This window comes from Acanthochromis polyacanthus, chromosome 20, assembly GCF_021347895.1.
Source record: "Acanthochromis polyacanthus isolate Apoly-LR-REF ecotype Palm Island chromosome 20, KAUST_Apoly_ChrSc, whole genome shotgun sequence".
Taxonomy (NCBI): domain Eukaryota; kingdom Metazoa; phylum Chordata; class Actinopteri; family Pomacentridae; genus Acanthochromis; species Acanthochromis polyacanthus.
In genome coordinates, this window is record NC_067132.1 from 18,404,802 (window position 1) to 18,417,374 (window position 12,573).

The 12,573-nt window shown below is 40.9% G+C and overlaps 1 protein-coding gene across 1 annotated transcript in view; it reads right to left on the reverse strand.

Annotated features, from left to right (window-relative positions):
• Positions 1-1,599: 1,599 nt before the first annotated feature.
• Positions 1,600-12,573, reverse strand: part of prex2 (phosphatidylinositol-3,4,5-trisphosphate-dependent Rac exchange factor 2) — a 98,473-nt gene continuing 87,499 nt past the window's right edge. The window contains exons 39-41 of the mRNA XM_022206485.2: positions 8,680-8,782; positions 4,812-4,879; positions 1,600-2,683 (exon numbers count right to left, since the gene is read on the reverse strand). Of these exons, the coding sequence (XP_022062177.1) occupies positions 2,638-2,683; positions 4,812-4,879; positions 8,680-8,782 (217 nt within the window). The 3' untranslated portion in view covers positions 1,600-2,637. The remainder of the gene's footprint in view (positions 2,684-4,811; positions 4,880-8,679; positions 8,783-12,573) is intronic.

Sequence of the window (12,573 nt, forward strand, 5' to 3'; positions counted from 1 at the left end):
TTAATTTTATCATGTGCAAAATCTATTGTCACAGGGAACATTAGTTTTGGAGTTAGAAATTCTTGAAGGTGTGTCCATTTTTGCTAGCCTAGCCAGCTAGACCCATGTTTCTGAAGGCACAAGGGTCTAGGCACGCTGGACAGGGAGGGAGGCAGGCTAAAAGGTTGTCTATCAAATCACTCTGCAGGGGTAGGTATACAACCAATCAGCGTAACGAATAGGCTCCTAGAGCGCCGGAAATCAGAGGATGCTGCAGTTCGGTGAAGCTCAAGTATATTACAGACATGTTAACAGAAAGATTATCCAGAGTCGGTGCTAATGGAGCTCAACAACTGTTGTCGTTTTTGTTGTCGACCCTGGCAGAGAATTAAATTCGTTGCCGTGTGTTGTCTAGCGCGGCTAGGCTAGTTGTTTCCGGTTGTTTCTGTCAGAATCGTCGCGCCTCTGTCGTCACTTAGTTACGCCCGCCTTCTGACTCTACACTTCATGGTGATTGGTCCGGCCAGTTTTAGGAGAATCCAGCCTCGAGCCTTATGGAGAGGGTAACTAGATCCACCCTGGCAGAGAATTAAGTTTGTTGCCGGGTTGTCTAGCGCGGCTAGGCTACATTTTTGCATCATTTCTTCTCTCCAATCTGTGTAGCAATGTTTGAAGTGCCATAACCTGAGAAATAATGTAGCTACAGTCCTGCAATTTTGTACGCTAATTGCTAGGTAGATATGATCTTCAATGGTACAATCCTGCTTTGATAGAATAATACACACCATTTATATGATGGTGTAAATTTGGTCAAAATATTGACACGTTTCTGTCTACTCCAACATTCCACCAAAATTAAAACCTTTATTTTTCACCCTCAGAGGCAGATGTTTTTTCTATGATTGGCACCATCTTTAAAAAGACGCTTACATTATGAGATTTTTTGAATTTTTTTTGCATTTATAACCAATGTTAAGACAATTAATTAGCAGGTATGATAGATGAAACCACTCCAAAAGTGCTCCCAACTGGAGGAGTTATACAATAATGTTACTTTGCTAAAAGAAAAATCCTGGATTTCCAAATCATAGTGCATCAAAACAAAACAAATCAAACAAAAAAAAGCCGTTATGGTGAACACTAAAGGTTTTGTGGTTGGTACAATATGAAAATAAACAAAAATATGGAAAATCTTTGACCAAATTTCCATTTACAATTTGAGTTTTTATTATTCTATCAAAGCAGGATTTTACCACTGAAGACTATATGCACATATAAATTAGCCTGCAGAATTTCAGGACTCTACGTTATTTCTCAGGTTATGGCAGTTCAAACATTACTCCACAAATTGGGGTGAATGAAAGAAGCAAAAATTATGACCACCCTCTTTAAGAAAGAAAAAAAAACCAAATGTGACCTATGACCAACTCACCATCAACTCACATCAACGCCAACTCAATCAATATTCACCACTTAAAAAATAATCTGCCAAATTGAAGATGGTCTGAATTTGGAGAACTGAGGTGGAATGACCCATAAGCAGTTCTGCCGACTACATCAAGATTGTTATTGTAAGGCTACATATCATCTAAAGAATAAAGAAATCTGCAACTATAGAAATGTTCATCCACTGTTATCAGCTTTAATATATTTGGTTTTTTTTTTACAAACTGTATACAAGTCAGCATTTTAGTGTTTTGTAGGAAATATGGAGCAGAAAAACAGTCAGCCTTCATTTATACATTGATCAAACATACAGTAAATAGGAAACACTACTAGAGCTTTTTTTTTTTTAATGTATTTCATTACATTGCATAGTAGTGAGCTCCACCCTAAAATGACAACATCCAATAATAAGTAATACGGGGATGCTTTAATCCTGAGTACTGTCAATATAAAAAAGGAAATAAAACAGAATATAGCTCTATTTACCAACAGCTACTATGTTAATACTGATAAATCATTGAGAATCGTCATATGCATGCATGTAACGGTCTTCAAGAAGCAACAGGATGACTCTATCAGCACAGTCTTTTTTTTGCTAAATATGTATATTTACACATGGAGAAACACACACACACAAACACACACATTCATATGATTACCCAATCCTGGCAGAACTGATAAGGCATTGAAGTCAGAGCTGAAGAGAAGCAGACAAATTACTGGCTAATTTGAACAAACACAGTGCCAAATTACATCCAGTATGCTCCTAATCAATATTATAGGTTTTTTTTTACTTCATATGCAAATTAAACTAATATGAAAATGCAAATGTCTCTCATAAAAACAAACTTAATTTTCAGCCCGTAATATGCAGACAGTGAACCAACGGGATAGATAGGATTTCATTGAGCTCATTTAGCTCCTTTCTCTGGGTGTAAATCTTTTGTTTAATCATTCTGAGCTGCTGTCTTGTCTGATGCATTACACAATAAAATATAGCAAAAACAAAACATGTATAAAGTACAACAGTGAAAAATATAAAGCATTAAAATACTATTTCGGGTTTGGAAATCCTATTTACACTTTAGGCACCTATTCTGGACAGAAAAAAATGGACCCAACAGCTGTCTTTAATGGGTTAATCCATCGGTGGAGGGAAAAGTTCGACTGGAATTCATTCCTCAGGACTTCCTCGGCATCTTCCTGGATGCATTATGGATCACCATCTGGGGGCGGAGGCTGGCACAGCTTGTACAACCTGATCAGAGAAACACACATGCGACATGATGTTTAATTACAGTCAACACGTAGTGCCGTAAGCAATAAGCAACACGGCGAAACCTGAGCAGTAATCTGCCGAGCGGTTTCACGTCTCCGGGCTACGGACTCTTTTGTTCGGTGCCTCAGATGTGTTACCAGAAATTTAGCTGCAGTTTCAGGAAGAAAGCTGTCAGCACTGGACAAGTAATTATCCTTAGCAGCACACATTCGGCTTGGCGCTACGAAGTGAAGCGACATTAAATATGTTCAAACTGTAACAAATGACTAGTGTTTGTTGTTGGTACAAAATAAACGGCACATATATCTCGTTGTGAGGACAGTTTTTTAAAAAATATATACAACTCTAAATCATACAGAAGTCTTACACTTTGTTTTAAATGTCACATGAATTATGAAAGAGCTGCAGCTGTTTAGCCTAGCCACGCTACACCCATGTTTCTGACGGCACAAGGGTCCAGGGAAGCTCGACAGGGAGGGAGGCGGGCTAAAAGGTTGTCTATCAAATCCCTCTGCAGCAATTGGGTAGGTATACAACCAATCAACACAACGAATAGGCTGACGTAGCTTCCCAACCGCGGAGCCAACTGGTATATTACGGATTTGCCATATCCCGTTGGCATAAGTCCAAATACGTCTTTCTTCTCAATGAAACACTTCAGTGCCGTCCTTTGTTTATCTTTCAAGTTGAATTTTAGCTTCAAATCTTTAAGGGCTGTGGCCAAAGCTGAGTCGAAAGAGAACTGTTTATTGTGCGCTGGTTGTTTCTGTCAGAATCGTCGCACCTCTGTCGTCACTTCGTTACGCCCGCCTTCTGACTCTACACTTCATGGTGATTGGTCCGGCCAGTTTTAGGAGAATCCAGCCACGAGCCTTATGGAGGGTAACTAGACCCACCCTGGCAGAGAATTAAATTCATTGGTGTGGGTTGTCTAGCGCGGCTAGGCTAGCAGCTGTTTGCATTTGGACAAGAATAAGACAGGTTCACACTGACATAATAGTTTTTACTACTACCATGAAAATGTCAAGTCTATCAATGCACTTCTCATATTATATGCTTTATATAGTCTATTCTGCTCTATTCTGTCGTAATGAACAGAACACATTCTTTTACTAACGGTTATTTTCCATTATTCAGGACGGCTCAAAGGACGCTCAGTTCATTTTACCTCAGTATCAGCCGTCCTTCTTGCATCCTAACAGAGCGCTGTTCTCTTTTGTAGTTCTAATAATCGACAGCACCACTCCCTTCTTTTTAATCTTGATGAGACTGAGTTCACGCCGCACGACTGCAGGGTAAACTCGAACTAAAATCTAACTGTCCCCTTTCATCTGCAGATCAGTGGCAGTGAGGATCCCTATGTTCTCACGGCCACACATATTCTGCAGCAGCCACTTACGCTGCAACAATTATGACATAGACCTACAGAGAGTGCAGCAATTTTGCTCCGCGACCACCATGTCTCAACACTAATCATCCTGCTACTTAATTGTATTTGTCAATTCCACTAAAAGGTTCAAAAGGGCTGCCTGTCACACAAAGTCTATATGTCACAGCCAAATGGCGCAGGCAGTCGTCCTCCCTTTAAAGCTACTGAGCATCTGGCATCTGGCTCCTAATGGGAGTAAAATGAGTATGTGGCAGATGTATAGAACAAATGCACGTACTTCTGGCTACTTTTAATAACCACTCAGATGGACATCATGCACTAAAGCTTATTTCATGTTCAAGCCCTTTGACTAAATAATGTGTGTACATTACTGCTGATAGAGCAAGTTTTTAGACAGATGCATACTTTTCAGTGGACTGTTTATTTATGCAGTTAGTTATTGGGTGAATTTACTCTATTTTCACATGGCACAATAGCTTCTGTAGAATGCAAAAGAGGCCGTTTTCTTTTTTAAATCACTGATACTGCATTTAAGACAGCTCTGCCATACAAGATTCAACAGTCAGCACAAACTACTGCACGTACATAGCTGGAATTTTAAACTCATAATGACACTCATAGAAACCAACAGCTGCCTGGCAGGCAGGAAATGCTGATATCCTTGAATTTAATACAGTCATGGTGCCACACATAAACAGCCTGTGCCTGCAGTTTTACCTTGGGACTGATGACGGCGTGCGATCTCTCACTCCCAGATTCTTGGCGGAATTCTGAACTCTTGCTCCCTGAAAGGCAAACAGACGTCAATAATTCATGACATCATGGATCCGGCTGAGATGCAACGGCCCTAAATACAAGCTAAGAATAACACCACAGAGAGAAGAGCTTAAACAAAGCTTAGACAACGAGCCAAAGAACATTTGTGCCCTCTGAGTATTAAAAATGCTTTTGCCCAAAGCTTTGCACATGCAAAAATGACACTGAGGAGACTGGTGATTCAGCTTTTAGAAGGAATAAACTGCTGAGCAGCATTATTCAAACTGTCTGCTGTCTGGCGTTATACAGTATGTGGTGCACTTCTAACAATATTTCACTTTTATCAGGGAGGAATGGAAAGTTTTGGGGCCTTTTTGAGTTTAGTATGTAACTCTATGGAGATATACGGTTTCCCTTTGGCCTTTGTTACGGAGTAGATTTACAAGTCCACTGGGCCTACAGAGCAGCTATGACTGGACATCGTCTTGGCTCAAACACATCTCTAGCAATAGTTTTTGTTTGATGACATGAGTTTCTCCCCAGTGAGATTGCTTCTTGTCAGGCGTTGAATGACGAGCGGTCAAGTGCAATAGAAAACAGATAAATTCTTAGCTAAACCACGTCCTATAAATATCGGATGCTGTAAAGTAGATGTCATACGGCGCACGAGGAGACCCTAAAATTTCTTTTTAGCGATGTATGCAAATGCAAACATGCAGAATAGCGTTGTAAGGAAAAATAAAAGCAAGCAGTAAGGAATGTGGAAGATGAATGGTGTATCTGTGCGTGTGTGTGAGTTACAGAGTTTGATTATGCTCAGTCAGGAGCATGTCTGCTCTTTGCTAATGTTCCTTTAGTCTGCTGGCTGTGCGCAGAGTCGGCAGATATACACAGCTGTAGGGGGGCAGGAAGCAACTTAGGCTTTCAATTTAGAGACACCTGCACTCACAAATACACCCTCTGTACTTCTGTGCTGCACAGAAGTAAGCAAAAAAAAAAAAACACACAATCAAGTGCTTTTTTTTTTGAAGAGGTCATCACTGTCTCCTCTCTGAGCACAGAGGAAGCGACCAGCCCGAAGTGCATTAGCTGACCTCTCGGTTACAACTCTGCAGACTGCCATCTCAGTGTCTGACCCGAGTCACGTCCAGATAACAGGATAGCATCAGCAATTATTCGATGCCTATCACAGCCATTCATTGTGATGCCTCCGGACAGAGATGCCCCCTAATGTCCCTGAAGGACACAGTACAGAGAGAAGATCAGCTGAGTTGGAGACAAAATTAAAAATAAAGCTCTTTTTTATGCTGATTTTTTGGCCTCTTTTCACGCCTGTATTTTATAGTGGTAGTGGAGAGAGAAAAGAAAAGAGAGTTGGGGAATCCATGCAGCAAACAGTCCCCAAATGGGAATCAGGCCAGAGACTCACTGCTCAGGACATCTGAGCCCATGTGGTACAGTATGTGCCTCAGCTATGATTGGATTTACAGTCATTTCAGTGAGTGAAACTTGATTTACATGTCCGAGATGTCCTAAATTAAATATCTTGTGGGAAGATGATGCGACAGTGTGGCAAATGAACGTTATGTATGCACATCCACAAATGATGCTTTAACAAACAAAGAACAACCTCAGCCACAGCAGCAGCTCTGTACAGGCTTCTATAATGCTGATGCAAATGTCCACATGGTAGCATGCTCACAATGCAAACACACTCATATTAACAGCTATGATGATTACCATTATCATTTTACTTTGTCATGTTAGCATATGCTAATTAGCAGCAAACACTAAGTATAGCTGAGGTTAATTGGACTATTTGGTCATAAATCAAATATTGAATAAAATGCAATATTGGTCTGTTGTGGTAAGAAAAAAAAAACACAAGAGATAGTCACAGTTATTACAATTACTCCTGTAGAAAACACACATTGCTATATCAGGTTTCAGGCATTCCAAACTCTAATTATTAGGATATTTCAGAGTGGACTGCAACCAGCAAAACAAACTTTTCGACATTGCCATCAATATAGCAATACCGCTAGCATGGGTGAAATCCTTGGCTTCAATAATATATTGAATAAATACATAAAATAAATATGGTTGTCCAAGGAACAGCAGCATGTAAACAGTGCAAGTGCTAGTCTGCACATTCCTCCAATGCTTTATCATGAACATCACTTCACTCATACATACAAAAATTACATGTTTTCTGTATTAATGTTTTTAGTAGCTTTTTTAATGTGTTTTCACTCGTCTGCTTTAGCTGACTGATGATATGATGAATCTGCACCTAAAACTGTCATTTCTAACTGACACTTGTGCCAAGATCTTAATTGAAAGTAAAACATCTATTTAACTTTCAATTAGTAAACTGAACATTACTAAGGAAAAAGCTTAATGTTAGCATGCTGAATCTGTTTGTTTTTTTTCCCATTTGAGCCATCTTAAACAGCAGTGTCATCTTCTCTCTGAATATGGGGCTGAAATACATTCCTTAGCCTTTATAAAACCATGAGTTATCGCACCACTCGGCTTATTTAGCTTTCTATTCTTTCTATACAGACCAAACATTGGAAATTTCAAGCAGACGTTTACAAATTAAGCTGTGATTAGACCCGTTTTGCCAGAATCACTCACGCATTCTCATCCTGAATGAGGTTATTTGGGTTGATGGATGGGCCCTGATGGGATTGGATGCCGTGCTGATGACCTTTTTGTAAGTAAGTATGACTATTCAGCGAGGAAGAAGAGGTGTCATTCAAACCGTGCGTAATATTCATATTCATCAGATTCATCAGCTGAAGTCTGAGAGCAGACACACGTACACACAAACACACAGCAGATCAGACTCCATTCTCCTCTCTATCTGGACTGAATCATCTCTCCTCCGTTGTGTCCGGGTCAAGGATGATGGGAGGAAACAGGAAATGACCAATGGCAGAAAAAGTTGCATTCCGGTGAGCCAAACTAGTAAATCCCCATACCTGAAACTATCTCAAATCACACGTTGCACAAGATGGATTTTTTCCCCAGCTATGTACATACAGTAAGAGTCAAGGTCACACGATGCACAGAGTTGCATCTTCTTGGCTGCCATCCCATTTCTCTGGGTGTAGAAATGAAATGCCTTTCCTCCTGCACGACTAACCTCCACTCTCACTGCAAGCAGCCACATAAGAACCACCGATACTCTGAGCTGTGGACCGAGATCTGGTCATGGCTGGAGTGTTATGTCATGTTAAAATATGCATGCGGCGATAAAGTGCTGAGAATGTGTTCCTTCGACCCCAAATAAACATGCAGATGAACAAACAAGCTCCAGACTCCCAATGAGACTCTACAGTGTCTCATTACTCTCTCATTTGGTCAAGACTCACATTCTGCTAGCAGTGAATGCACATCTGATCAGGCTGAAATCAGATAGGTGGTGAAACAATCAAAGAGGCAAAAGAAATTATAATGTAGGCAGGAGCAGAGCTAATGATTTTTCATGTGGACAGCAGCTAACGCTTCTTTCATCACCGGACTTACTGCTGGCTGCCTTTAAAAACTGCATTCTTACTGATGTAATAGTGTCTGAGAGAAACCAAACGTTGACTAAGGAAGCTAAAATGGCACAACTGTTTCTATTTGATTCAATGAAGCATAAAGTTTATGTAATGACTCTGGATGCAGAAATTGCGCCGTGGATTTGAAACACAAATTCATTCCGAGAGAGAAAATGTCACTGCAGGGACTGGTGCGACAAAAGGCTGTAGCAGCAGTAGCAGGAGGCTGAGTAGAAATAAAAAAAGAGGCTGTGTGTGTGTACGTGCAAAAAGAGTACCTGTTTTCTCATGACATCAGTGGCCTGCATGATGCAGCGAGGGGGAAGGCCATGGTTTCGAGCCAGCAGGATGGCCTGCTCCAGTGTCACACTCAGGGTGCAGCTGCAGGTCAGACACAAAGTATAAACTCAGAATATAAAAGTGACAATACCTCTCCTACTGCAGATGTATCCAATTCTCACTGCAGGATTGGATGATGCCAAATGATCACAGTGCAAAATAATGTATCCGTTAAAACAGATTTGTGTCTAAAGTATCATTACGCCATAAACAAAGGGCACCTACTGTCTTTTCCTACTTCACTGATGCCTCGTAATCAACATGTGTAATCTGTATTTGATACAAGAAAATCATCTGTAGTGACAACAACCGCCAGCAGTGACTCATTCACTTTCTCAACATGATTTCACGGCAGTAAAACAGTCTTTGCAACAGATGGAGATGGAAAGTGAGATCTGAGATGGAAAAAAAACTTAAACAGAAAACAAAAGGACGCCAAACTCTCAGCTTCGCCCACATATGGTTGTGGTACATTTACCCATGTAGCATGGCTAACAAATTCAAATGCTTATATTTATTTTATCCCTCAATTTACAGAGAGAAACATGGTATATTCTACTCCGCTACATTTATAGTCACACCAGATATTAGAACGAACTTTTAGGATACAACTGTTCAACATTAAACTCGTGTTTTCAAACATTTTTTTGGCTTCTGATGTCAAAAAGAAGAGTCACATTTTACACAGTTGCTGGCAGTTTCAGCAGCATTTTTTACTTTCTCACATGGTTGCCTTTCAATAAATGTTCAAATGGTCTAATATCTCATGAAAAATCAATGATTAGAGAAAAGCTTAAAAGCTGAAAACAGGTTTGCATTTCATAACTTTGTTTTTTGTTCTTTCCTCTCTCATTAATCATCCGAAGAGCTCTCAGATTTATCGGCTGTCCTTGTATATAAAACTGCATATAAAGTAGCTCAAACTAGCTCCACCTGCAGTAGTTACTACAATAACATGCTGCTGACAGACTGATGCTTCACTAATAACAATCTCATGATGCCATATATATATCTATATATAAAAACTAGTACTTTGACTTTAGCTACATTTAGCTGCCAATTAAGTATTTTTGATCTGCCATGTTGCTACATTTGCTCTGATCGCTTCTTCCAGCGCTTCACATCAACCATATTAATTCCCCACGAGCGCATTTTACACTTCTTGACATCTTGTCATTACCATCGCATTCCTGCTGCTCCACCTTCGCTCGTCTCCTCGCTAATGAATCATTTCACTTGCCACTGAAAAGTCAATCACAGCAAGCAAACACGCAGCATCAAGAGAATAACAAGCCTCCTGATCTTCGCTTTAAATGCAGTGAGCAGAAGCAAGAGGATGGAAGTTTGCGGGAGACTTTCGGCATGAAAAGAGGCTCCCCTGTTTTCCTCATCTCCGGGATTGATGCTCGTTGCAGGGAGAAGGGCCCAAGGACAAGTCAGTGTGTCTCCTGTGTGCAGAGGCTATATACTGTACTCTCACCACCAGGAGGGCGTGATGTGTGTAACATAAGTGCTGATGTGAGTGTGTGATTCATTAGCTACAGCAAACTTTGTTCCCAGGCACATACATAGTCACACTTTTCCTCTCTCTCGCCTTCACACACGCAGATGGCAGCATGTGGAGAAATCCTTAGAGAGCCGCTGACGGGTGTCATGGCTGCTGGGTGACCTTTCTATGATAACAAGCTGTACTAGCATATCGATCCAAGGCTTTCTCACTGCAAATTGAACTGTCCAAAGTTCCAGCACTGCCAGGCTCGCCTTCACTGAGCAACATCGCCACGGGGCTGCTAAGAAATCTGAGCTGTGGGTTTAATATCTCCGTCTCTCATGGTAGGGTTTCACACCGAATGAGAACAAAAAGAAGAAGAAAAAAAGAGAGAACTGATGTGCAATGAGGGACTTATTGTTGCCAGAAGCCGTTACTTTGAGTCAATCAGATCAAGATTAAGAAGTCCCCTTGAGTTCCAGTTGCATAACTTTACGACAGAGTAACATGATGCGATAAAAGTAATGAACCCAGCAATCATCTCCAGTATGCGCCGAGAGATATCCCAGTGGAGAATTGCAAAAGATGTCCTTTCACAGGCCACCCCAGAATATTTCAGGCACCCATTTTGAGCTTCCCACACCGATAAAGGAGGAGGGGGGGGGAGTCACCCACAGAGGATCTTTAAATATCTCTTCAGCTGGAGCAGGATGAAGGAATTGAACAAAATCTGTGTGTGTGTGAGGCTGCACAGTTTCCCTTTTCATTAGGGCTGGTGAGATAGTACAAGATGATTTATATCCATCTGTTTTATGTCGTTCCAGCCCATATCCCATTTACACTGTGTGCTTCTCCGGTGCTGAGTCCATACTGATAAATGAGTAGAAACAAGAGAGACAAACACAAAGGGAGGAAAAGAATGACAGAAGATAGGGACCGCAGGAAGAGGAAAACCTGAACAAAAGGAGGGATGAAAAGGCAGAAATGCATATTCAGGACAAACATAAATATATATTTGAGTAGCAACTTCTTGTAAACTCTGTAGATTTTCACTATAATGGATGTAAACATGGGAAAATTAGTTTTTTTTTTAGCAAGCTAGTGCCTTGGAATGTGGAGGCTGTTTTGTTGTCAAACAGCGAGTTCTACTTTTACCTCCTTGATGCTTTTTATGGAGGGTGATGGACAAAAAAAATCTGGAGAAGAGAGGAGTGCAGCATTTTGCAAACTGCTGATGCCCCCAAAATATCACGCTTTCACTGTTATTAAAACTCATCCATCAAGCCAACTAATCCAATCAATAGTGCCTGAGAAAGCTGCCACACTGATAATGCAATTTCCACATTACTAATTTACTGGCTTGGTTTCATAGGTTTTTCATTTATTCCATATTTTGCTTGTGAGCTCACCATTTATGTGTTTTAGGATATTTTAACATTCGAAATTATACAGGGGAAGCAGTGAGATTGGTTTCTTCCTATATAATCTGTATCTGCCAATAGTTTGTGGGTTATATATATAAAATAAAAAAAAACAACCTTGGCTGACGTTGATTTGGAAGATTTGTGCATCAGGCAGAGTGTTGTGATTCACTCTCCCGTGGCTGTGAATCCAGCATGCCCATCATTCTGCAGCTTTGGATGGTAGAACAGTGTTTAAGGCGAGAGCTGGTTCACAAATAATCCTAAATATGGCTCACCCCTGTCACCTGCTGTGTCATGGTACACTTAACCTGCCTGTCTAGGTGAGCTGTGGAGAGTGTGTGTAATTGCTCACACACACACAAACACGCACACACACACAGACTCACACAAGCTGTAGTTTAATAAAGTAGCAGAAGTCACTGCACAGACAGGAACTTTCTATTAGAGCTCTGGCAACCAGGCGGTTCCATCCGCAGCACTTTATCAAGCCATCGGTCTCATACAGTCAATGCATGAACGCACGTACGTGTGTGAGCCTGTGCATATGACTGAGACAAAAAGATATGGAAACTGTCACGGTGTAAAGAAAGAGGGTATCAGAGAGATGGGTGGGCGTGCAGAGGGGAAGAGCAGAAGAAGAGATGAAGATGAACGCTGGAGCTGGAGATCAGCGGTGACAAACGATCATGATATTTCTGTCCTCGTGCACTGATGGATGATGCCCTCAGTAGCAGGTGAATTAGGCAGCCGCATATAGAATTCAATGAGAATGGAAGTAATTGACCTGTCTCCTTCCTGTGTAAAGTGCTGTGCCTACTTAAAGCCCCTAATCTGGTCGGAGAAACAATGGACCCTATTAAGCGGAATATCCTGCTGTTAATTAATGCAGAGAAATGTGTATTAATAGAAAGTCCCCACGG